Source organism: Perca fluviatilis, chromosome 17 (genome assembly GCF_010015445.1).
Source record: "Perca fluviatilis chromosome 17, GENO_Pfluv_1.0, whole genome shotgun sequence".
In the NCBI taxonomy this organism is placed as follows: domain Eukaryota; kingdom Metazoa; phylum Chordata; class Actinopteri; order Perciformes; family Percidae; genus Perca; species Perca fluviatilis.
Genome location: NC_053128.1, coordinates 30,475,719 through 30,499,080, shown reverse-complemented (window position 1 = coordinate 30,499,080; position 23,362 = coordinate 30,475,719). Strand labels below are relative to the sequence as shown.

The window sequence follows — 23,362 nt, the reverse complement described above, 5'->3', positions numbered from 1 at the left end:
GGAGGTAGCAGTTCATTTTCACATTCACAACATAACACAAACACATATGGACCTAACATGTTTACAAAAAATGCAAGGAAAAACGGTTTTGTATTGCAGGGCACCTGTAAAAAAAAATCCTGGAATCACCCCCTGAATGTAAATGATGAAAGTACCCATACTGCTCTGTGTTTTATCCTCTGAGACACTAAGAACTCCTTCCCCACATAGTGATGAGTGTTTGTCCCGCCTCTGAGGCGAGGGAGTGTCCTGTGGTTGGAGGACGAGGCCCTACCAGGAGTGCAAACACCTGCCAGTCCATTCATCAGTGAGTCACAGGGACCGCAGGTTAGACAGCCAGCCAGCCAGCCAGCCAGCCAATAGCCACTCCTCTTACTTTAACTCAACCAACTGGACTGTTGCTCTCTCAGTATCGCGGCAGCTGATGACTTCTTATTTTATCACAGGTGCATGAACACTGGCTGCTACCGCAGCTCTGGGACAAACAAACCGGGACAACTTTAAAAAAAAACACACACACACACACACACACACTCTGACATGGAGATTGAAAGCATGGTGGCAAATAGTGCTCTTATTAAAGCCAGAGAAGGTAAGAGTCCTTTATTTTTGCTTTTATCTACAAAATGTGCATCCAAAGGTTTTTTTGGACTGAATTTGCAGATTTCTGAGGATCACAAGCGTCTCCAGCTGTGTTTTGGTTGGCTGATCTGAGGGCGGTGACTTCCCTAAACAACAACGGCGTTGAAAGAGGATAAATGATGAAACTGATCACAGATTACAAGTGCACCGATTGCAGCTGTGATAGGACTTTTTAGGTCCCTTTTTTTTTAAATCAATCCATGCCAAAACTGTCTTTATTTGTCCTAAACTCAGTGAATGTATATATATCTATATAGATGTATAGATATACAGTATAATTGAAGAAACACTGAGCAGGAAACCTCATTCAAACCTACCAAACATATAATTTCTCATTAAAGTGAAGTGTTTAAGTCTCCCTGAAAGGAACCTGAGTGTACTGTTCATGTACTGATCATTTTAAGTTGCTAAAGAGGACTCTGAGGTGTAAAGTTCAAGTGACAGCGTGGCCATTTAAAGTTGTATGTAAGCTGCAGAGTAATGTGGTCCCACAGGCTTTGCTTCTACCTGCTCCCCGAGCTATAAATAGTTCATTCACTTTAGTGGAGCGTGCTATTGTCTGAAACCTGACGGGCTAGGCCCACACGCACGGACGTTTATGACAGACTGCTGATAGATGTAACACGCTGAGATAGCTCACACTTTCCACTGTTCTCATTTTCTGGTTTTCTGCAGGCGGAGGGAGCAAAGGAAGGAGCTGGAGATGGAGAGAGATGTTTCGCTTTCCTCACATTAGTCAGTGTGCCGACCTGGCCATGACCATAGGTGTGTGTGTGTGTGTGTGTGACTGTGTGTGTGTGTGTGTGTGTGTGTGACTGTGACTGTGTGTGTCTGTGATTGTGTGTGTGTGTCTGTGATTGTGTGTGTGTGTGTGTGACTGTGACTATGTGTGTCTGTGATTGTGTGTGTGTGTGTGCGTGTGCGTCTCTGTGTCTCTGACTATGTGTGTGTGTGAGTGTGTGTGTGTGACTGTGACTGTGTGTGTGTCTCTGACTATGTGTGTGTGTGTGTGTGTGTGTGTGTGACTGTGACTATGTGTGTCTGTGATTGTGTGTGTGTGTGTGTGTGTGTGCGTGTGTGTGTCTCTGTGTCTCTGACTATGTGTGTGTGTGTGTGTGTGACTGTGACTGTGACAGTGTGTGTGTCTCTGACTATGTGTGTGTGTGTGTGTGTGTGTGTGCGCGTGTGAGAGTGTGTGTGTGTGACTGTGTGTGTGTGTGTGTGTGTGTCTCTGACTGTGTGTGTGTGTGAGTGTGTGTCTGTCTGGGACTGTGTGTGTGTCTGTGTGTCCGTGTGTCTGTGACTGTGTGTGTGAGTGTGTGTCTGTCTGGGACTGTGTGTGTGTCCGTGATTGTGTGTCTGTGTGTCTGTGACTGTGTTTGTGTGTTTATGTGTCTGCGTGTGTGTCTCTGTCTCTGACTGTGTGTGTGTGTGTGACTGTGTGTGTCTGTGATTGTGTTGGGTGTGTGTGTGTGTGTTTGTGTGTGTGTGGTGTGTGGGGTTTGTGTGTGTTGTGTTTTGTTTTTTTGGGTGGTGTGTGTGTGTGTGTGTGTGTGTGTGTGTGTGTGTGTGTGTGTGTGGTGTGTGTGTGTGTGTGTGTGTGTGTGTGTGTGTGTGTGTGTGTGTGTGTGTGTGTGTGTGTGTGTGTGTGTGTGTGTGTGTGTTTGTTTTGTTTTTTTTGTTTTTTTTGGGGTGTGTGTGTGTGTTTCATTTAGAAATGTTTACAAAGTAAAAAGGCTGATGAGAAGCTGTACATACAGAACTTAACTTATGGCTTGTATGGGGATAAGTATTCAGATCCTTTACTTACTAAGTAAAAGTACTAATACCACACTGTAAAAAGACAAAAAAAAAGAAGCGACAAAAAAGTCGTAAAAAAGCGAAAACAATGTCCCAAAAGGGAACAAAAACTTTGGAAAAATAGACAGCGGTAGAAGAAGTATTCAGACCCTTTACTTCAGTAAAAGTACTAATACCACACTGTATAAATACTCAGTTAAAAGTAAAAGTCCTGCATTTAAAATAGTACTTAAGCATGAAAAGAAAAGACTAAGTAAAGTAAAGTAAAAGTAAAGTAAAAGTAAAGTAAAGTAAAAGTAAAGTACAAGTACCTCAACATTTGTATTTAAGTAGAGTACTTAAGTAAATGTAAATGTCAAACCTGAAAACTACAGGTGACCAGGGCCGTGTCTTTTAAAAACTCACTAATTTAGACTCGCTTTTTATTGATTTTACTTTGGATTTGTTTTGAATCTATCATTTCGTCTTGCTATTTTCTATATTTCTTATATTAACTGTATGCTCGTTGTCCTTTTAAATGAACGTAAAGCACTCTGTGACTTGTTTCAGGCGGTTCATGTGGTCATGGTGTGTTGCATGATGGTGTCTCGTTTCCTCCCTGTCAGAGCGCGACTACTACAGCCTGTGTGTGAAGCAGCCTATCGGCAAGCAACTGTTCCAGCTCTTCTGTCGGAGTCGGCCCGATCTGCAGAACTACATCTCCCTGCAGGACGCTCTGGTACTGTACACTTTCAACTGTGGAACAAAAAAAGATTTCTACTGCAAGAAATCAGAGAAACTTGAACCCCTTTGTGTTGTCTTCGGGTCAAATTTGTCCCGTTTTCTAAATGTCTGTATCAGAAATATGGGTTTCTTTGTTAGTACCTAATTGTAATTACCCAAAAATAACACGGATGTTTCCGCACAACGTGCTTCGCAAGTACGACAAAAGATGGGATCTCTACTTTTAGGGAATTTTGGGTGTTTAATTCAAATTTTCAGCATTTGAAAAAAGAATTGAAATGTTTCGAAACGGTATCCTGACTGACCGTTGACATGCACCCTTCTGTGATTATCTTTCCTTTAATATTAGTCTGAATAATTCATAATGTTTTGCTTTTTTTTTATCTCAAGGATTAGGTATACTTTCCTATAAATAAGGTTTATTGACCATGAATTGGAGAAATGAGTGTAAAACTAGTAATAAGTTGGTGTTAGTGGTGTTCTTACATTGTAGTGAAAAGAAGCGTTAGTCGTCAAAGAAAGCGCAAAAAAAGTGTGGACAAAAACTTCTTTTTGACCTGGGAGGACGACAAGCGTGGTCCAGCGGAAGACAACACAAGGGTTAAACTAGGGCTGCACAATATTTTTAGGGGACTTTCACACCTACCACGTTTTGTCCGGACTTTCTGACTTTTCTGTTTGGTCCGAACCAAAATTCCAGGTGTGAAACCTCCCCCGGACCAAACGGCCGAAATTTGGTCCGGCCGAAAGAGGTAGTCTCTGTCCCGATCAAACTGACCCACGGTCCGGTCCGGATCGTTTCTAGCGTGAAAGCATTTTTGGGATGGTTCGGACTTTCGGACCAAATACAGGAAGCTCTGGCAGGCTATCTTGGTGTTGTAAGACCTGGGAGCGAAATTACGAATCCTACTATGGCCACGCCAAGACCCGCCCTTCAATAGCAGCCCCGATTGGTTGGGGTTAGGCATTGACCTCGAGTGGTTAAGGTTAGGATAGCCGATTGGTCAGGGGATAGGCCCTATACAAATGGGGTTGCGTTGCCTTGCGTAAGCATGGACGCCTGGCCAATGGTAGTGATTGAAGGGCGGGTCTTGGCGTGGCCACAGTAGGATTCGTAAATTTGCGACCTGGGAAGCTCCTTTAAAGAACAGCTCAGAGCTTAGTGTGTACGTTAGAGAGAGAGAGAGATAAATCAGCAGTTTACCTGTTAAGTGGTAGTAAATGTACAGCGTAGGTTTCAGTTGGTCTCTGAATAAATGCTGCAGCTCCTCAAACCCCAATCAAAGTTCCCGCTTCCCCAACATCGCAACAAAACTTCAAAGTGGCAGCACAGAGAGAGCAGCCAGTTGGGGAAAAAAATGGATGAAATGCAAAAACATCAACATCGGTCTGGACCTCGGTTCGGACTTTCGGGTGTGAAAGCCCCCTTAGGGCGTTTTCACACATGAAAGTCCGAACCAAGGTCCGTACCAAGGTTCATGTTTTTGTTACATTGTATACATTCGATCCGGTAAGTTTTGGTTTCACACTGCAGTTTTGCAAGCGCACCAAAGATCTATACGTGACAAAACTACGTCCTGCCGTCATCACATACGTGAGCTGCGTCTCCAGATAATTATAACTGATTGGTTTGTTGACGGCTTCCCCGTCCTCTCGTATCCTCTCTCTGGGTCCGAGTTTAGGCTATTCAACTGACCGCTGCTCTCCCCTACTGCCGTGGCTCTTTTTGTTTTGTTGTGATGTAGAGAAGCAAGACACGGGACTTTCTTTCTGGAGCATTTATTCAGAGACAAACGGAAACATACACTGTAGCCTACATTTACTACCACTTAACAAATAAACTGCTGATGTATTCTCTGCTCTGATAGCTGACAGCTGTCTGCTCTGAGTGCATTTACAGTCTCTCTCTCTCACTAAGCACCGAGCTATTCCTTAAAGGAACTTCCCCGGTCTTGTAACACGAGGAGAGCCTGCCAGAGATTCCTGTATTTGGTCCAAAAGTCCGAACCATCCCAAAAATGCTTTCACACTATAAACGAACCGGATCATGGTTCAGTTTGGCCCGGACCGAGACCACCTCTTTTTGTCGGACCAAAATTTGGTCTTTTGATCCAGACCGTGGTCCGGGGGAGGTTTCACACTTGTAATTTTGGTTCGGATCAAACTAAAAAGTCCGAAAGTCCGGACCAAACGAGGTATGTGTGAAAACGCCCTTAGTCTCGCTTTGCCAGACCTTCCTCCACAGCGCTGTAGAACGCCAACACAAAGAAAGAGGAAGCTAACGGACATCCCGCCGAAAAGAGGGCCATCCAGTGGAATTTCTGGCAGCACCAGAGCATTCCCAGAAGTGGAATGTCGTGAACATAGACTATCGCAAGATCTGCCGCAATGAACACATTGCGAAAGACACTGTGAGGTTTTTGTGTTAGTTGAAAGAAAACATCAGCAGAAAACTGCACTTTAAAATGTAACTGTCACTCTTTTGTTTTTAAGTGCCGCCTTCTATATTCAATTCCATGTTCAATTTGTTCGTAAAAAGAAAGTTGGAAATGATTTCCTTTCATTTCTTTTTAAATTCAACCAGCAGTTTGGTGTATTTCAGCAGAATACTGAAAGCAGCAGAACTGAGCACACTTTAATATGGGTTTATTTATCGCAAAGGAATAACGTTATCCCGATATTCAACAACGTTATCGCATAAACTCGGCTTTCAAAACTCCAAATCGGACACTTTTTTTAGTGTCAGGAATGGATCAAGTAACAAAAAAAGATTCAGGAGCAAATCTGAAGCGAGAACAACAAAGTGTGTGATGCAATGATCTGTGTATTTCACAACCTATTCATGGAATTTACTATGAACAAAAAGTTGGCGGCTGACCAACGTTTGGATAAAGGAAGAAAGATAAGAAGGGGGGGGGGAATATTTTCCGTACGTAATGAATGCCGTGGCTTGTTTTGGTGCAGGATGTTTTTGATATGAAACGCGATACACACACTTCTCAGAAGCTGAAGTTCTGACTATAAACAGACTCTGTACGCTAGATGTTATCACGATCAGAAATATATAGTCACTTCTAATGATAGTAACATAAAAGGGTTCATTTGCAAAAACATATTCCTCCATTTTTAGAATCTTAAAGTGCCCATATTCTGAAAAAAAATCACTTTTTCTGGGATTTGGGGTGTTATTTCGTGTCTCTGGTGCTTCCACATGCATACAAACTTGGAAAAAAAACTTCCATGCTGTTTTGAGTGAGATACGGTTTTTGAATGTATCCTGTCCCTGTTCTGCAGGTATTCCACGCAAAGTTAGAAGTGCGCCCGCATTTAGAAGAAGTCTCCCGGCTAATCCTGCCTTGTAACTCACCGAAGTTGGAGAAACAGCTAGCTAGCTCATGTGATCCTTACCTAGCTACTGCGCATGTGCACCAAAGATGGGATAGAAGTGAGATGTCTGTAGCTAAAACTGGTACCCCTTTTCCACCAAGGCAGAGCTGGTGCTGGTTCGGAGCCAGAGCCTAGTTTCAAATCGGTTCTTTGTTTTTCGACCACCAAAAGCACCGGCTCCGAACCGGTAAAAGTGGTTCTTAATTAGCACCAAATCATTGCTGGGCCAGAAGTAAGAACCGCTTATGTCAGCGGCTGGGGGGCGGGGTTACCGTGACCAACAAGACAAACAGAAACTTGTGACCGCCATTTTTGAATTAGCAGATAAACACGATGGACGCGATTAAACAAAAGCAGCAGCAGTGGTCAGAGGAAGAAACGAGCTGCTTTCTTGCACTATAAGGGCGAGCCGCGCGAACACGTTGGATCCGCCGAGTTTGGATGCCGATGTAGGTCCGCAAAGCCACGAACATCGATAGCAAAGCAACGTCCGCCATTGTTGATGGTGTGTTTGGCGCCGCCACGCTAACGTTGCTGGGAAAGATGAGACGTATACAGTGATGTAAGACCTGGCTCTGTGCCGGCTCCTTAGCCTGTGGAAAAGCAAACCGGTTCTTTGGAGGCTCATCAGTCGAACCAACTCCGAACCGGCACTAGCTCTAGCTCTGAACCAGCACCTGGTTCTTGTTGGTGGAAAAGGGGAGCATAATATGGGCACTTTAATGTGTAAAGTAACTAGTAACTAAAGCTGTCAGATGAATGTAGTGGAGTAAAAAGTACAATATTTCTCTCTGAAATGTAGCGGAGTTAAGTAGAAAAGTGGCGTGAAAAGAAAAGACTCAAGTAAAGTACAAGTACCTCAACATTTGGACTTAAGTACAGTACTGGAGTAAATGTACTTAGTTACATTCCACCACTGAAAATAGATAGCTCTAGTTTTTACTTTATTCTCCTAAATCATGTTTTTGTGTGAACTCGAGGGAATATCAATCAAACTAGAGTTGGTTTATTAAGTTTAAGCATGGCTTTTAAATGTTTTTTTTGCAAATCAACTTTTCAGAGTATATCTTAAGGCTGAGTTTTGGGAACAAATGAAATGTAATAAATGTTTTTCTTTCGGTTTAAAAGCTTTGAAGGAACTGACCTGTAACATCAACACTATCATCTGTTTCTGCGTCTCCTTTCTCTCCTTCAGGACGCCTTTGAGACAAAGTCGGATGATTTGAGGAGAGAATCTGGCTTCGGCATCATTCAGAGATTCTTCAGGACTCAGGTCTGACCAACACACAGAAAACCAGTCTTTACTGCTCACAAACATTCATGTTGTATTGTATTGTTTTGTAAAACAATCGTATTGCAGATATTGCAGGTTAAAATGTATTTTTTTTTTGGGACTTTCTAGTTTTCATTTGAATTGTGTTTAACCGGTTTTCTTTTCTAGACTTTCAATTTATGTCTCAACTTGTTTCTCCTTGAATCATGTCCTATTTCCACAATCTTTATATATATATATATATATATATATATATATATATATATATATATATATATATATATATATTTATATTTATTAGGGGTAGTATGGTTCATGAAAAAACATCCGAACCGAGCGTGTGTGTGTGACATGCTGGATGAAACATGCGCACTGTGGCCTCGTGCCCGTCAGGTGCCTCAGTGATGTCATGTGACCTCAGACAGCTGTGTTTCCCTTTCGCGCGAAAGAAGAGGTGTGGACATGTTACCAACAAAACGTACAGCGAAAGACATTTCAGACCGTCCTGCCAGCCTGTATACATTTTAACATCAATGTACGCTGGGGGGGGGGGGGGCGTTGAGATCTCCACTTTAGAGCAAAATTGAAATTTTGAGCATATAAAACACTTCATTTCCTGCATTCTGGTGTTTTTTCTGCATCAAGATATGGGAAAAATGTCTTAATTTATATAAAGGAAATTATAATAGCCTATATAGGCTATTGATTACGCCCATGGGTCTTCCCTCAAGAACATTTTATGTTTTTTTAAGTTAGTTTTGATGCTCACAATGATTTTGCATTTATTCGGCTTTGGTGCTGCCAAAAACGGCTCGCGTGCTGCACTTAAGTCTTATAATGGCTTATAAACTCCATTTTTAAATTAGTTCTGCCTCCACCCTGAAACCCACCTGGATTTTAACAGCTGCTAACAACCACAATACATACTTCAGTCTGCTGAAAAAAAAACTGCCTCCCTACTTACTGCTGTAACATCCATGTTCTTTCAGTCCATTCAGTGTGTGTCCATCATGCTGCAGCACGAACAGAGCTGCATCCAGAGGCTGGAGCTCGACCCCTGCCTGGACGTCTTCCACGAGTGCAGAGAGTAAGTCCGTACACGCTCTTTCTAGGGGGTGTAAATCACAGGTGTTATCACGATACCATTTTATATCGATTCTTTGGACGACGATACGATATTTGCTGATATCTTGAAGTCCGCAATGATTCGATATTGATTGGATTCAATTCACGGGCCTGCGATCGATCGGTCCTGGGTTGACACATTCGCTCGTGGCTCGCGGAAGAAATAGGTTGCCGAAATCGCCAAAAGCTATTGCTGCAGTGCCCTGCCCGAGGCGCTTCAGCGCGCGGTGCATTTCTGGCGTTGGGCGGCGCTAAGTGTCGGACACAATGACGGTGCCTCTGCAAAATAGCCTCGGGAAGGAACTTGTTTTGGTGGAACATGTGTACGTTCAAAAGTAGTTTTAGTCGTGCAACAGAAAACTCAGATTGGACAGATAGGATTTACCCTGCAGAGATGTGAGGAGCAGTTAACCATAGTCCTCACAAATCCACCAGAGGTTAGAACGCCAACACAGAGACAGAGGAAGGCGATGGACAACCGACCCAAAAAGAGGGACATCTGACCGAAAATGAGGGACGTCTGGCAGGATTTCCTGCGGCACCTGAACAATCCCGGAAATAAAACGTCGTTGATATAGACTAAACAACTCAAAAAAGCAACTAAAATATGATTTGTCCGTTTTATAACTGAGGTCTTCCAGGCATTTAAATAAATGAAAAAAAAGATTGTATATTTAATAAAAAGAATAAATATGAAATGGGAATCTGGTGTTGATGGCGCAGTGGATATGACACATGCCTTTGGTGTGGGAGACCCCAGATTCGATTCCCACTGCGATACATCAACCAATGTGTCCCTGAGCAAGACGCTTAACCCCTAGTTGCTCCAGAGGTGTGTTACCTCTGCTATATATAGCAATTGTAAGTCGCTCTGGATAAAAGCGTCAGCTAAATGACATGTAATGTAAAATAAAAGAGGCCTCCTACGGACATAAATTGATATTTTGACTTTGCATCCTGTGCATATGTTTTTAGAGAATAAAGACTTCTCTGTTTGGTGTCTTAGAGACCTACATAAACTCCTCAGTGGCGAGCCCTTCATCCAGTACCAGGAGAGCATGTTTTTCGACCGTTTCCTGCAGTGGAAGATGTTGGAGAGGTCAGTACATGCGTTCTGAAACGAGGAAATAAGACAATTATAAAACAATGTATGGCAGTTGGTTGGGAAGCTGGTTTGTCTGCTTGTACTTAAAACACTCGTGTGCCTTAATTTTTGACTCTGTGCCACATTAATGTCACAGTTTCCGTTAAGACGTTTCATTTTCAGAATGAAAACAACAGCCTGTCTGTCTTTCTCTTCAAGGCAGCCCATCACCAAGCAGACGTTTAGACAGTACAGACTTCTGGGGAAGGGAGGGTTCGGAGAGGTAAGACTGAAGACACATCCCCTTTATATTTCTCTGTCATGGATACGATCTCATTTTTACCTCTCGTGGTATTAGATCGTTTTGGTTTGTCCAGGTTTTAGGGAGGGGGGCATTTCATTTGTGATTGTTCAACGGCAGCATGTTTCTCCAGAAACAGTTTTCCTTGTTTTTATGGGACACATTTCTTCAGTAGAGAACTGTTATATCTGAGAACCTGCACACATACAAACCAGATCTTTCTGCATGGGTAGTTGTTTTGCCCGAATTGGTCTCACATTGCCAGACCTTCCTCCAAAGCGCTGCGGAGGAGGGTCTGGCTAGTCCACACAGCATTCCTGGATGCGATATTACGAATCCCACTATGGCCACGCCAAGACCCGCCCTTCAATAGCATTCACACACTACTATTGGCCAGGCGTCCATGCTTACATGTACAGGTCCCTATCCCCTGACCCTAACCTTAACCACTCGAGGTGAAATGCCTAACCCCAACCAATCGAGCTGCTTCGTAAGGCGGGTCTTGGCGTGGCCATAGTGGGATTCGTAATTTTGCTTCCTGGATGGGAGAAAAAACGTGCTCTGGTTTATCGGCATTTCTTTAAACCAATCACAATCATCATGGGTGGCGCGCTAAGCGCCGGACGGAACCACGGTGCCTCTGCAAAATAGCCTCCGGAAGGAACTTGTTTTGGTGGAACATGTGTACGTTCAAAAGTAGTTTTAGTCGTGCAACAGGAAACTCCGATTGGACAGATAGTCTAGCTAGCTGTCTGGATTTACCCTGAGGAGCAGTTAACCATAGTCCTCACAAATCCACCGGAGGTTAGAACGCCAACACAGAGAAAGCGGAAGGTGATGTACACTTGGCCGAAAATAAGGGACTTCCATAACCATAAACTGACCATAATCTGTTCTGTTTGCAGGTGTGGGCGTGTCAGATGCGAGCCACGGGGATGATGTACGCCTGCAAAAAGCTGGAGAAGACTCACGTGAAGAAGAGGATGGGGGAAGCCATGGCTCTCAACGAGAAAGAGATCCTGGAAGGGCTGGACAGTCGATTCGTGGTGAGATTACCACACAACCATTAGGCTCTTTCTGTTTAACCATTCGGCTTTCCAAAAAGCTTGTAGGATCACATGTTAACAAGACAAGTTTGGTGATATATCAGTTTACTGATGACAACAAATCCAATGAAAAGACCAAAACCATCCCATTAACAAATATAGTTTTTTTTAGCCAAAAACATCAATGAGCCACGTGGCTGACATGTTTAGTTAATTTTGACTCAATCACACCGTCCTGCTGCCACACATACTCACCAGACTCTAGAGCACCAAATGTGGATTATTAGCCTAGAAATCTAGACGCACCAAAATTATTTTGCAGCCTGGGGGGTCTAGGCACTCTCCGTTGACTTGCGAGTTGGAAAAACCAAACTCTGGTCAGGCCAATCACATCGTGTATAGAGTGGGTGGGCGGGGCTTATGGCTGCTGCTGCTGCTGGTGAACAGCGGTCTTCTGGAAGACTTTGAGTTCAGCTTCTCTTTGAGAAAAGAACAAAGAATGGTACTGAAGTCATTCTTAAAAAAGGAAGATGTGTTCGGAGTTTAAAGTTTAATCTATCAGCTAGCGTTGCTCTGATTGGTTGGAGCGCTATCCTATTGCGTGCAGAGGGGAATTTGAAAGACAACCGTTTATCCCGCCCCTCAGGTTGAGCCCTGACCAATGGTGAGTTCCCAGACCCAACAGATTGATGTGGGTCTGGCTTGTCAGGCTAGTGGATTATACTTTACAAACTTGAATCCTTATTCGCACATACACACAGTACAATGTAGTGAAATTCAATACAATACAAGTATTAAGAGCAGTGGACAGCTATACACACAGGGTCAGGGAAGCAGCTTGGGGTTCAGGGTCTGGCTCAAGAACACTTAGACATGTGGCCGGAGGAGCCTGGAGATGATCGTCTAACGGTTATGGGGCGACATTTCTACCTCCGAGCCACAAGCCACCCAGATCCCCTCTACACAAAAATATGTATTTCTTATGTTCATGTCCCCTAAAACGTGTGGCCTTGAAATGACTGACCTGTATCTGTGCAAAGGTGTTGTCACATTTCTCTGTGACACCAGAGGAGATATCGGTGCACTGAAATCTGACTTTCAAACATACCCCGGGAAGCTTGATTGGGTAACGTCACAGATTCAAAAGCCAATCACACTGTCCAATAGGCAAAAAAAAAAAAAAAGGCTTGGAGCTGAGAGACAGACAGGAAGTCGGACAGCATTGGGAGATGGATTAACACTTTATGGTTTTGGGTCTTTTTTTTATTATAGATTTTTTGACAATAAGAAAAACTAGAAAAATAGAATATTCACAGCTTTATACTCAAATACTCTTTCTCGCTCTCCATTCAGGTGAATCTGGCGTACGCTTACGAGACAAAGCATGCCCTCTGCATGGTTCTGACCATGATGAGCGGCGGGGATTTGAGGTTTCACATTCACAACATCGGAGAGCCCGGCCTGGACAAAAAGAGAGTGCGCTTCTACGCTGCAGAAGTCTGCTGCGGTTTAATTCACCTCCACCAGAAGTCGATACTGTATCGGTCAGTGGGTTTCTGCTTTAGCAATGCTCTAAATCAGGGGGGTCAAACTCAACTTAACTAAGGGCCACACTGGAAAATGAGACTCACATCCAGGGCCAGACGTGTAAAGTTTATCGACAAGATTTTATTGAATCGAAAAAGTAAAATATTTTTTTAACTTTAGCACTTATTGCTTGTCTCATATAGCCTTCAGTTTGACATAAAGCCATAAAAAAAGTCAGAAAAAGAAGTTCCTTAGACATCATAGAATTTAAAGGTCCCATGGCATACAAATTTCACTTCTTTTTTTTAACATTAATATGCGTTCCCCCAGCCTGCCTATGGTCCCCCAGTGGCTAGAAATGGTGATAGGTGTAAACCGAGCCCTGGGTATCCTGCTCTGGCTTTGAGAAAATGAAAGCTCAGATGGGCCAATCAGGAATCTTCTCCTTATGAGGTCATAAGGAGCAAGATTACCTCCCCTTTCTCTGCTTTGCCCACCCAGAGAATTTGGCCCCCCCATGAGAGAGAGACATCATGGCTTTCAAACAAGCAAAGTGGTAGTTGGTCAAGGCCACACCCCCACCCTCCACCTTGCCCCCCCTCTCTCCTCCTCAATAGCTACAGACACAGAAATGGCAGTATTAGGGGACCACTAAGGTCTATATAAAAGAGACTTCAGATACAGTATTAGGGGACCACTAAGGTCTATATAAAAGAGACTTCAGATACAGTATTAGGGGACCACTAAGGCCTATATAAAAGATACTTCAGATACAGTATTAGGGGACCACTAAGGTCTATATAAAAGAGACTTCAGATACAGTATTAGGGGACCACTAAGGCCTATATTAAAGAGACTTCAGATACAGTATTAGGGGACCACTAAGGTCTATATAAAAGAGACTTCAGATACAGTATTAGGGGACCACTAAGGCCTATATAAAAGAGACTTCAGATACAGTATTAGGGGACCACTAAGGTCTATATAAAAGAGACTTCAGATACAGTATTAGGGGACCACTAAGGTCTATATAAAAGCATCCAAAGAGCACCATGTCATGGGACCTTTAACAAATCAAGGAGTACATTTTTAAAAGTAGGCTACCACACAGCCGACTCGCAACAACCGGTTTCACAGCCTGGATAATGAGTCTCAAAGTCGGAAAAATTTGCCAAATTCTGCTTTGAGCGTCGCATAATTTCAGTTTGAAAACTATTTCCTGACATTTTGGTATGTTGCAGAACTAGGCGGGCCAAAATATATTATTGTGAGCCTGAATTCATATGCGGGCTGGATTTGGCCCGCGGGCCTTGAGTTTGAGTTATGCTCTAAATCATGTACTGGTACTTGAATACATGCACATACTATATATTCCATTGCACATACTATATATTTTTTACATTCTGCACCCATTAGGCCACCTTTTTCTTATGCTAAACAGCTATTTTGTATGTATTTGTTTCTATTTTCTGTATTTAATATTTATTGGTGTGAATGCTAAAGACGTTCACAACCCTATGTTCTTCTACGTATTCATTATTTTTGTCCGTACCCTTTTTTTGCACATTAACTCCTTCCACATTTTTCAACATAGAAACTTCACTCAAACATCAAAACGTTCAGCACGATTAGGACATTCCTGCTTCTATACAAAATTTCCATAACTTTCATAATTTCCGAACTATTCAACGTTTTCAACGTCTATTCAAAATTTTCCCCATTCAAGTGAATGGACGGAATTCTCAAACTTGACACAAATTCATACAATTCATTCATTTTCAGCGGTTATCTACTCATTCATACTATCCGAACTTTAAAATGTTCCACCTCTGTCATACATTCTGGTTAGCGCCCAGGTATTTCGGCTCCCATGGTAACAGGTTAGAGCTTAGAGGTTAGAGAGGAGAGAGTTTTCTAGCATGCACAAAGCGCATGCTAGAAATAGAACCAATGCCTATTTTTCACGCGACTCGTAAGCGCAGAGGTTTATATGTCATTTTGACAGGAATACATATTAATAAATGACATGTTGATGTTTGAAAGTCTCTAGGTTTTGATATAAATGCAGATATAAATGTAATAAAAATTTTCTAATATTGCACCTGTCAATACAGAACCAAATATCCTGTAGCCTATTTTGCCACCAATACTGCCGACGTTCTCTTTGCTGTAATCAGATCAGTATATATTTATGTTTAACATGGTATTTCATTTTATCAATGGGAAACATCCATGTGTCCAGACGAGGCTAGCAGCAGCAGAAAAATCCACGCAGCTGACACGCAACAGACACGCAACGCACACGCCACGCAGCCAGTGTGTAGCCGGCCTCATGCACTTGAAGTGGTGGAAGAAGTACTCAGATCTTTTACAAGTACAGATAGCAAGTGTAGGAAAACCTCACTCCAAATCTTACTTAAAGGGCTACGCCACCGTTTGTTGAAATAGGGCTCATCACGGTCTCCCCTAGCTGTAGATAGGTGGGCCAACCCATTTTCTGTGCATGCATTGTTTTAGTCCGGTGCAACACCGGCAGCGCCGCCGCTAGTTAGCTTAGCGTAGTGAATGGAATCCTATGTTGCCGGTTAGCATGTTGTGAGTAAAAGTGAGCCAACAAAAGACAAAAAAAACAACCTAATTACTTGCACTGAGACAAAAAATGCCAGGGTAGACCGTGATAAGCCCTATTTCAACGAACGGAGGTGTATTCCTTTAAGAAATAGTACAAAAGTATTAGCTTCGAATATACCAAAAGTCAAAACACTAATCATGCAGAATAATATATACATTGTGAACATGTTTTTACATTGTTAAAAGACTTTGACCATCCTGTACTCACTGAAATCAAATGCTGTGTTTTGATCTTTGCAGGGATCTGAAACCAGAAAACATTCTGCTGGACGACAACGGTATGTAGCGCCACAGTTCCCACCTCCCGTTTGTTTCAGTGTGCCCCAAATAGATCTGCAACAACAACTTATGTTCTGTAACACTGACACATTCCTAACTCTGTAGACACAACTTGATCAAATCTATAACAGCAGTTATTTTTAGCTCGGAAATTAGTCCCAAAGATCTAGATGATAAGAGTTGGAGTTCAGCCAGACAATCAAGTTGATGGTATTTTGACAAGAGTGCAACCAAAGTCGGGTGGAGGAAGTGAAAGGCCTCTGGGAATCAGGTGTGGCGTCTATTTTTAGAAACCTTCGCACCTGTTCCTTCATTCCTTGGAAGCAGGTTTGGAAATCTGTAACAACCTTTTGTTTGTTTGTTTTCAGTAATTAGTAATTACTGGTTAGAGTACTTCACATGGTTATTGCATTCCTTGGCAACAATGGCAGACAGCTCGCACTGCACACCTCAGTAGAGCCGGAGGAGACGGACTTAAAGGAATTGATTACACAAAAGAGAATGTGCGTCATGACTGCTAAAACATCTCAACCGGTTGAGTGGATCTTTGTTTGGTATGTGTTTCCTCCAGGACATATCCGCATCTCTGACCTGGGCCTGGCTGTCAGGCTGTCGGAGGGCAAACTGGTGCGAGGCGTAGTGGGCACTCTGGGATACATGGGTATGTATGTGGGGGTGTTTATGTGAGTGTGTTTTTGTGGAAGTGTGTGTTTGTATGTAAGTGTGTGTGTGTGTGTGTGTGCATGAATGCATGTGTGAATGTGTCAATGCATGTGTATGTGTTTGTAAGTGTGTTTTTGTGGAAGTGTGTGTTTGTATGTAAGTGTGTGTTTCTATGTAAGTGTGTGTGTGTGTGTGCGTGAATGCATGTGTGAATGTGTGAATGCATGTGTATGTGTCTGTAAGTGTGTATGTTTATGTGAGTGTGTTTTTGTGGAAGTGTGTGTGTGTGTGTGTATGCATGTGTGAATGCATGTGTATGTGTTTGTAAGTGTGTATGTTTATGTGAGTGTGTTTTTGTGGAAGTGTGTGTGTGTGTGTGTATGCATGTGTGAATGCATGTGTATGTGTTTGTAAGTGTGTATGTTTATGTGAGTGTGTTTTTGTGGAAGTGTGTGTGTGTGTGTATGCATGTGTGCTTGTGTAAATGTGTGTGTTTATGTAAGTGTGTGTACCGTAAAACTTATAATAAATAGCCCGGGCTTCTATTTACCCAAATCGCCGAAATGCACCGGCTTGTATTTGAGACAGGCCGTTAATTGACATGCTTTGCCCGCATGCTGTGGATCCACTCACACACGCTCACCTCCAGCTCTTCACTGACCTTCTTCCTCCCTCCACCTCGCAGTCTGGCCCTTTTGTCGTCTTCCTCGGACAGACGTTGCAGTTCTGCTTTATGTTTACGCCTATCTCGCGACTCTCTTAGGATCAATCGAGAAACGTCTTGCCGCTGCTTCTCCGGAATTTGTTCGGAAATTTGACAACTGTCAGCTTAAATGTCAAATCAAATTTATTAATCCCGCCGTAACTGAACAAAACAAAACAGATAGGCTCTTATTTGGGACTCGGCTATTATTTGAAGTTTTACGGTATGTAAGTTATGTGTGTGTGCTTGTGTAAATGTATGTATGTACCTGTATGTGCAAGTGTGTGTTTATGTGTGTGTGTGTGTGTAAGTGTGTGCTTGTGTAAATATATGTACGTGTGTATGCAAGTGTGTGTTTATGTAAGTGTGTGTGTGTGTGTGTATGTGTGTGCTTGTGTAAATGTATGTATATACGTGTGTATGCAAGTGTGTGTGTGTGTGTATGTAAGTGTGTGTTATTGTGTGTGTATGTAAGTGTGTGTGTATATATATAAGTGTGTGTGTTATTGTGTGTGTATGTAAGTGTGTGTGTGTATGTAAGTGTGTGTGTGTGTGTGTGTGTGTCTGTGTGTGTGTGTGTGTGTGTGTATGTAAGCCGTTATCTCTGCTCTCTTCAAAGCCCTCAGACTCCTTTGACAAAAACAGGTATTTTATCTCCCAGAACACGGGAGTTGCTGCTCTACAGCCGCCTCCGTCTGATAGAGATGTTTTTAGGGGTCTAAATGTGTTTAGACAGGAGTACCGACACAGAAGATAAGCTAATGTCCTGCTGTGGACGGGGTCCACATTCACGATATGAGGAAAATATGCGATAACATTGAATATCGCGATAACGATATTAATTGCAATAAATAAAAATGTAAGTGTACTTCTGTCTTTCAGTATTCTGCTAAAATACAACAAATTGCTTGTTGAATTTGAAACAAACAAAAAGGAAATCATTCCCAACGTTCATTTATTGAACAAATCGAACATTAAATTGAATATAACAGGCAGCGCTAAAGAAAGAACGACACATTTGAATGTTTTCTACTCATATTTTCTCGAGTGTCTTACGAGATATGTCGCAGCGTTTCACGATGTGTTTATTGCGCCAGTTGATATTGCGGTGACGATTAAAAAAACTCTATATTGTGCAGCGCTAACCTTAACTAACTTTAAGTATGTTGTTTTTTTTAGCATAAGCGTGAGAACATTTGTGTTTAAGACACTCTCCGTGAACCGTAACATCCGTGGTTTTCTCTCTCGCCTCCTTCTGTCTCTGTGGACTAAACATTTTGTATTTTTATTTCCTCATTTCAGCTCCTGAGGTGATCGGCCGCAAGCATTACGGGATGAGCGTGGACTGGTGGGGCCTCGGCTGCCTGATTTACGAGATGACCGCGGGGCATCCTCCGTACCGGGTCAAAGGAGAACATCCGAACGCCTCCGAGATGGAGAGAAGGATTCAGGCGGAGCAGCCGGAATACGGCGACAAGTTCAGCAAGGCGGCCAAAAACATCTGCTCCTCGGTAAGTTTCTGGAAAAATTGCTCGATCAAATTCAAAGTCCAATCTTCGAGAAGCTAATGGGTTCTTCTTTCCTTTTTTGCAGCTGCTAAACAAGGACCCAGAGCAGAGGCTGGGTTGCCAGAGCTCAGGGGGGAGTGAAGTAAAGGCGCACCGTTTCTTTCGAAAAATCAACTTCAGGATGCTGGAGGCCGGACTCGTTAAACCTCCTTTCAAACCTGATGCAAGTATAAGTTTGAATATATAGATTCTATTTGGATAATAATTATTGGGGAGTTTATTGCAGCTTCATGAACTATTTTTCAAGACATTTGATATTTGAATGCCTAACAAATCTGTAGATCACTTGGAAAAAACCTGATAGTTGTGACATGCTATGTTTTTTTTGTCTCTTTTAACATTGTTTTTTTTTTGCATTTCTTTTCCGTCTAGCACATTTAAAAAAAAAATGTGTACTTTGCATCTTATTTTTCTCCAACTGTCTCCAGCTAATCATTCTGAAACCAGAACACGACGAATGTTGAAGAAGACTAATTTTCATTCCTGCCACCTAAAGAGAGGCACAAACTGTCTGATGTTACTTTTTTTAAGTTCCATAAGGACGCGTTCTGGCAAAAAAACGCAGGGCTTTCCATTCATTTTGAATGGGGGGGGTAGTGCGTTTGGGGCTGCGGCGGTGTTTGCCGCAGGACCGACACGCAGCCCGCCTGCGGAGAAAAGTTGAGACCGACTCAACTTTTGGAGAAACGCAACCCGATGCAAACGCTGCGTTGGCCAGTCATGTAACCGGAGATCAGACTTGTCGGTGTGTTTTGAGGCGGTGTGAGAGTCCGTTACAGGAAACATCGCTAACGTTATCGCTGCCACAACAAATATTTGTAATAGCTGAATGCATTGCTGAATACAAAGCACTCGCTACGTCTCGCTCGTCTCTTCTCTTTCTCTCTCTTTCTCTCTCTCCTGTGAAATGAAGCTGCCTTCAAGTGCGGTGGGGAACATCGAAATCTATAAAGGATCTGACGAGAAACAGTAATTGTGAAATGTAAAGTCCACCTGGGCTACACTGGGGGGTTAAAGAAGACAACAGGACGTCACACAAATGGGCCGTTTTCATTAACACTCCCCCAGCTGTACAAACCTACGGCAAATCGCCGGATCGCTTTTTTGTTGGTGTGAATGCCCCGTAACGTAGTGTAGGTAGGGGTAGGGGTAGGGGTACCTTATTGATTCGCCGGGGGAGAAATGAAGCAAAGTTAAAGTTCATTTAAAACCCTACAAGATTTGGGGCTTTTGAAAAAACAACATTCGGGGGCTGGAGCCCCAGAAGCCCCCCTCCCCCTCCTCTCCACCCCCGAGTGTAGAAATGTAAAGTACAAATAATTGAAGTACAGTCCCTTGAGTAATGTACTTACTTTCCACTACCGGTGGTGGTTGTTTTTTGACGAATAAGGAGGTAAAACTGAGTTTTCTCCTCTAGCCCAGACTGGTGTACTGCAGCGACGTGCAGGACATTGACGAGTTTTCTTCCGTGAAGGGAGTCACTCTGGACCAGACAGACAACAACTTCTACTCCAAGTTCAACACAGGACGAGTCCCTATAAGCTGGCAAAACGAGGTACGTTCAGGTCTCGGTTACATCATACTATCTGTCCAGACTAGTCTATAGCCGCTTTCCGACCAAGTAGTTACAGGAAGGTAATAGTTATAGGAACAGTCCACTTCTAAGCAGTTCTACTAACTATTCTTCCCCCAAAACTGTTTAGGGAGAGACGCAAGCACGGCAACGGTCTTTATAGCGTCGTCACTTGACTTTAGCGCCGCGTACAGCAACCAACCAGCATGGAGGAGGCCATCGGGACGTTCCTGTTGTGCCTTGCTTGCCAGGATCCTCCTAATGGCGGCGTTTAAAGACTAGGCTGCGGTACTTAACAGAGAAACGCAGGAGACGAAGGCTCCAGCGTAAAATGATCCTAATTTATTTATCTTTTCTTTTTTCTCATCTTTTTTTTTTTTTTGAACATCCGAAAAAAAAAACAGTTAAAAAATAAACCCCCATAATTTCCAGTACTTAAAGACCTCTATTTACACATTCAAAAAGGAGCAGGAAGAAGTAAAACTTATGTACTACCCCTTTATACCCTTTCTTTCCTATTAAATGAGTTAGCTACAAAACAATAAGTCAACAGAGTATCTGTAATCGATGAAAATTCATATATTTACCCATAAACAATAATTATACACATACTACAAATTGTTCAATGTAAGCCCAGGTTATTAATTAAATCGCACTGTGTTTATCTGTACCTCTGGAATATAATTTCTTTGAACATCTTTTTGAATTGGAATATGTTTGGACATTGCTTGAATTCATTACTTAGTTAATTCCACAATTAATATGATGGAAGAAGATAGAAGAGCAGGGCGCAACAGGCTAACGAAACGACGGGTAACTAGCATTAACAATTGGTTGAATGCGTGATATTTGTCTTATAAGTTAGCATACGTAGGCCAGTTGCAACAGACTGTGAAGAATATGTACTGTTTGTGTTTCAGACGTTGCTAGGTCACTAAGGATTCCTTTGTGGAAAAAAGGACCTGAAGTAGGAGCTGAAAGAGTTAAAGATAAAAATCTTAAAAATCCCCAAATTGGTCCAGTCAGAACACAAGTAAAAAAGGGTTCTAGGAACGTTATGTTCTAGGAACTGCAAACATCCCTCCGGTCGGAAAGGGACTAAAATCTACCATGTTCTACTTCTGTTGCAGGGTAAATCCAGACAGCTAGCTAGACTACTACTCTACACAACTCAAGCGAGACTCTCAGCCTGAGAGTCTTTCTAATTTCTAAATATGGGAATGAAATGCTGAGACTCTCAGGATTTCATTCCCATATTTAGAAATTAGTCTGTGACAGTGGAATCGCTTGAAAAGTACTTTTGAGCAAAGTCGGCATAAAGCAACTTTTGAACGTACACACGTTCCACCAAAACAAAGTTCCTTCCAGAGGCTATTTTGCCGAGGCACCGCGGCTCTGCTCGGCGCTTAGAGCCGCTCAAAACGATTGCGATTGGTTTAAAGAAATGCCGATAAACCAGAGCACTTCTTTCTCCCATTTCCAGGAATGCTGTATGGACTCGCCAGACCCTTCTCCGCAGCGAGACTAGTCCAGACTCCAGAATCTACAACCCTCACCGTCTTTTTCTTCCTCCCTTTTTTAGGTGATAGAGACGGGATGTTTCAAGGAGCTGAATACTTTTGGCCATGAGGGATCTCGATCTCCAGACCTCGACTGGTCTCAGAACCCGGACAGCCCCAAACGCAGCCTGCTGGATCGGCTCTTCCGCAAAAAAGTAAGAACAGTCCGCTGCAGTGTGATCACTTCCTTCAGTAACAGTACTGATACTACTCCACAACAAGTTAAAGTCATGCATTGAAATCCTGTGTGTAGAATCAAAATTAGGGCTGGGATGTTTCCGATTTGTTTTTATATATATACACACACATATATGGATATATATATACATACACACACAGATATGTGTATATATATATACATACATACACATACATACAGTATATACTGTGCATACATATACACACATACATACAGTATACATATATATATACACACATACAGTATATACTGTGCATATATATATATGTGTGTGTGTATATATATATATATACACACATACACACACTTTGCATACATACTGTACATACATACAGTATATATATACACATATATATACACATACTATATATACACACATACACATATACATATATATATATATATACACACACACACACACATACTAAATATATATATACACATATATATACACATATATATATATATATATATATACACACACCGGTATATACACATATATACACACATATATACACACACACATATATATATATATACACACACACACATATATATATATATATATATACACACACACACACACACATATATATATATACACATATATATATATACATATATATATATACATATATACACATATATATATACATATATACACATATATACATATATATATACACATATATACACATATATAGCACACACAGTATACATATATGTATACATATATATATACACATTACATATATATACATATATATACATATATAGTATATACACATATATATACACATATATATACATATATATACATATATATATACACAGCATATACATATACACATATATACATATATATATACACACGAGCAGCAGCAAGACATATGAGGCACACACAGCAAGAGGCACACATAGTAGCAAAGAGACAGCACATGCAGGCACATACATGCAGCACATAAGACAGGAAAGAAAAGAGAGAGAGAGAAAAGAGAGTACACACATAGTATATATATATATATATATATATAGTACATATATATATATATATATAAGAGAAAGAGAAAAGAGGAAAAGAGAGTATATATATATATATACATATATATATATTATATATGTATAGGTGAGGAAAGAGAAAGAAAAAGAAAAGAGAGGAAAAAGAGAGGAAAGAGGCAGTGGCATATATATATATATATATATATATATATATATATATAGAGGAGTATATATATAGGTGGCATATACAGGCATATATACAGGAATGGAAGTATAATAA

General features: G+C 41.8%; 1 protein-coding gene across 1 annotated transcript; it reads left to right on the top strand.

Moving 5' to 3' along the window:
• The first annotated feature begins 322 nt into the window (after positions 1-322).
• grk5 (G protein-coupled receptor kinase 5) lies at positions 323-22,123 on the top strand. Its single transcript, XM_039779063.1, has 15 exons — positions 323-592; positions 1,318-1,407; positions 3,048-3,160; positions 7,748-7,825; positions 8,815-8,912; positions 9,957-10,049; positions 10,254-10,317; positions 11,241-11,381; positions 12,735-12,925; positions 15,780-15,817; positions 16,390-16,479; positions 18,487-18,695; positions 18,778-18,915; positions 20,170-20,307; positions 21,908-22,123. The coding sequence occupies exons 1-15, from the start codon at positions 541-543 to the stop codon at positions 22,121-22,123; spliced, it is 1,749 nt and encodes a 582-aa protein (XP_039634997.1). The 5' UTR covers positions 323-540.
• The last annotated feature ends 1,239 nt before the right edge of the window (positions 22,124-23,362 follow it).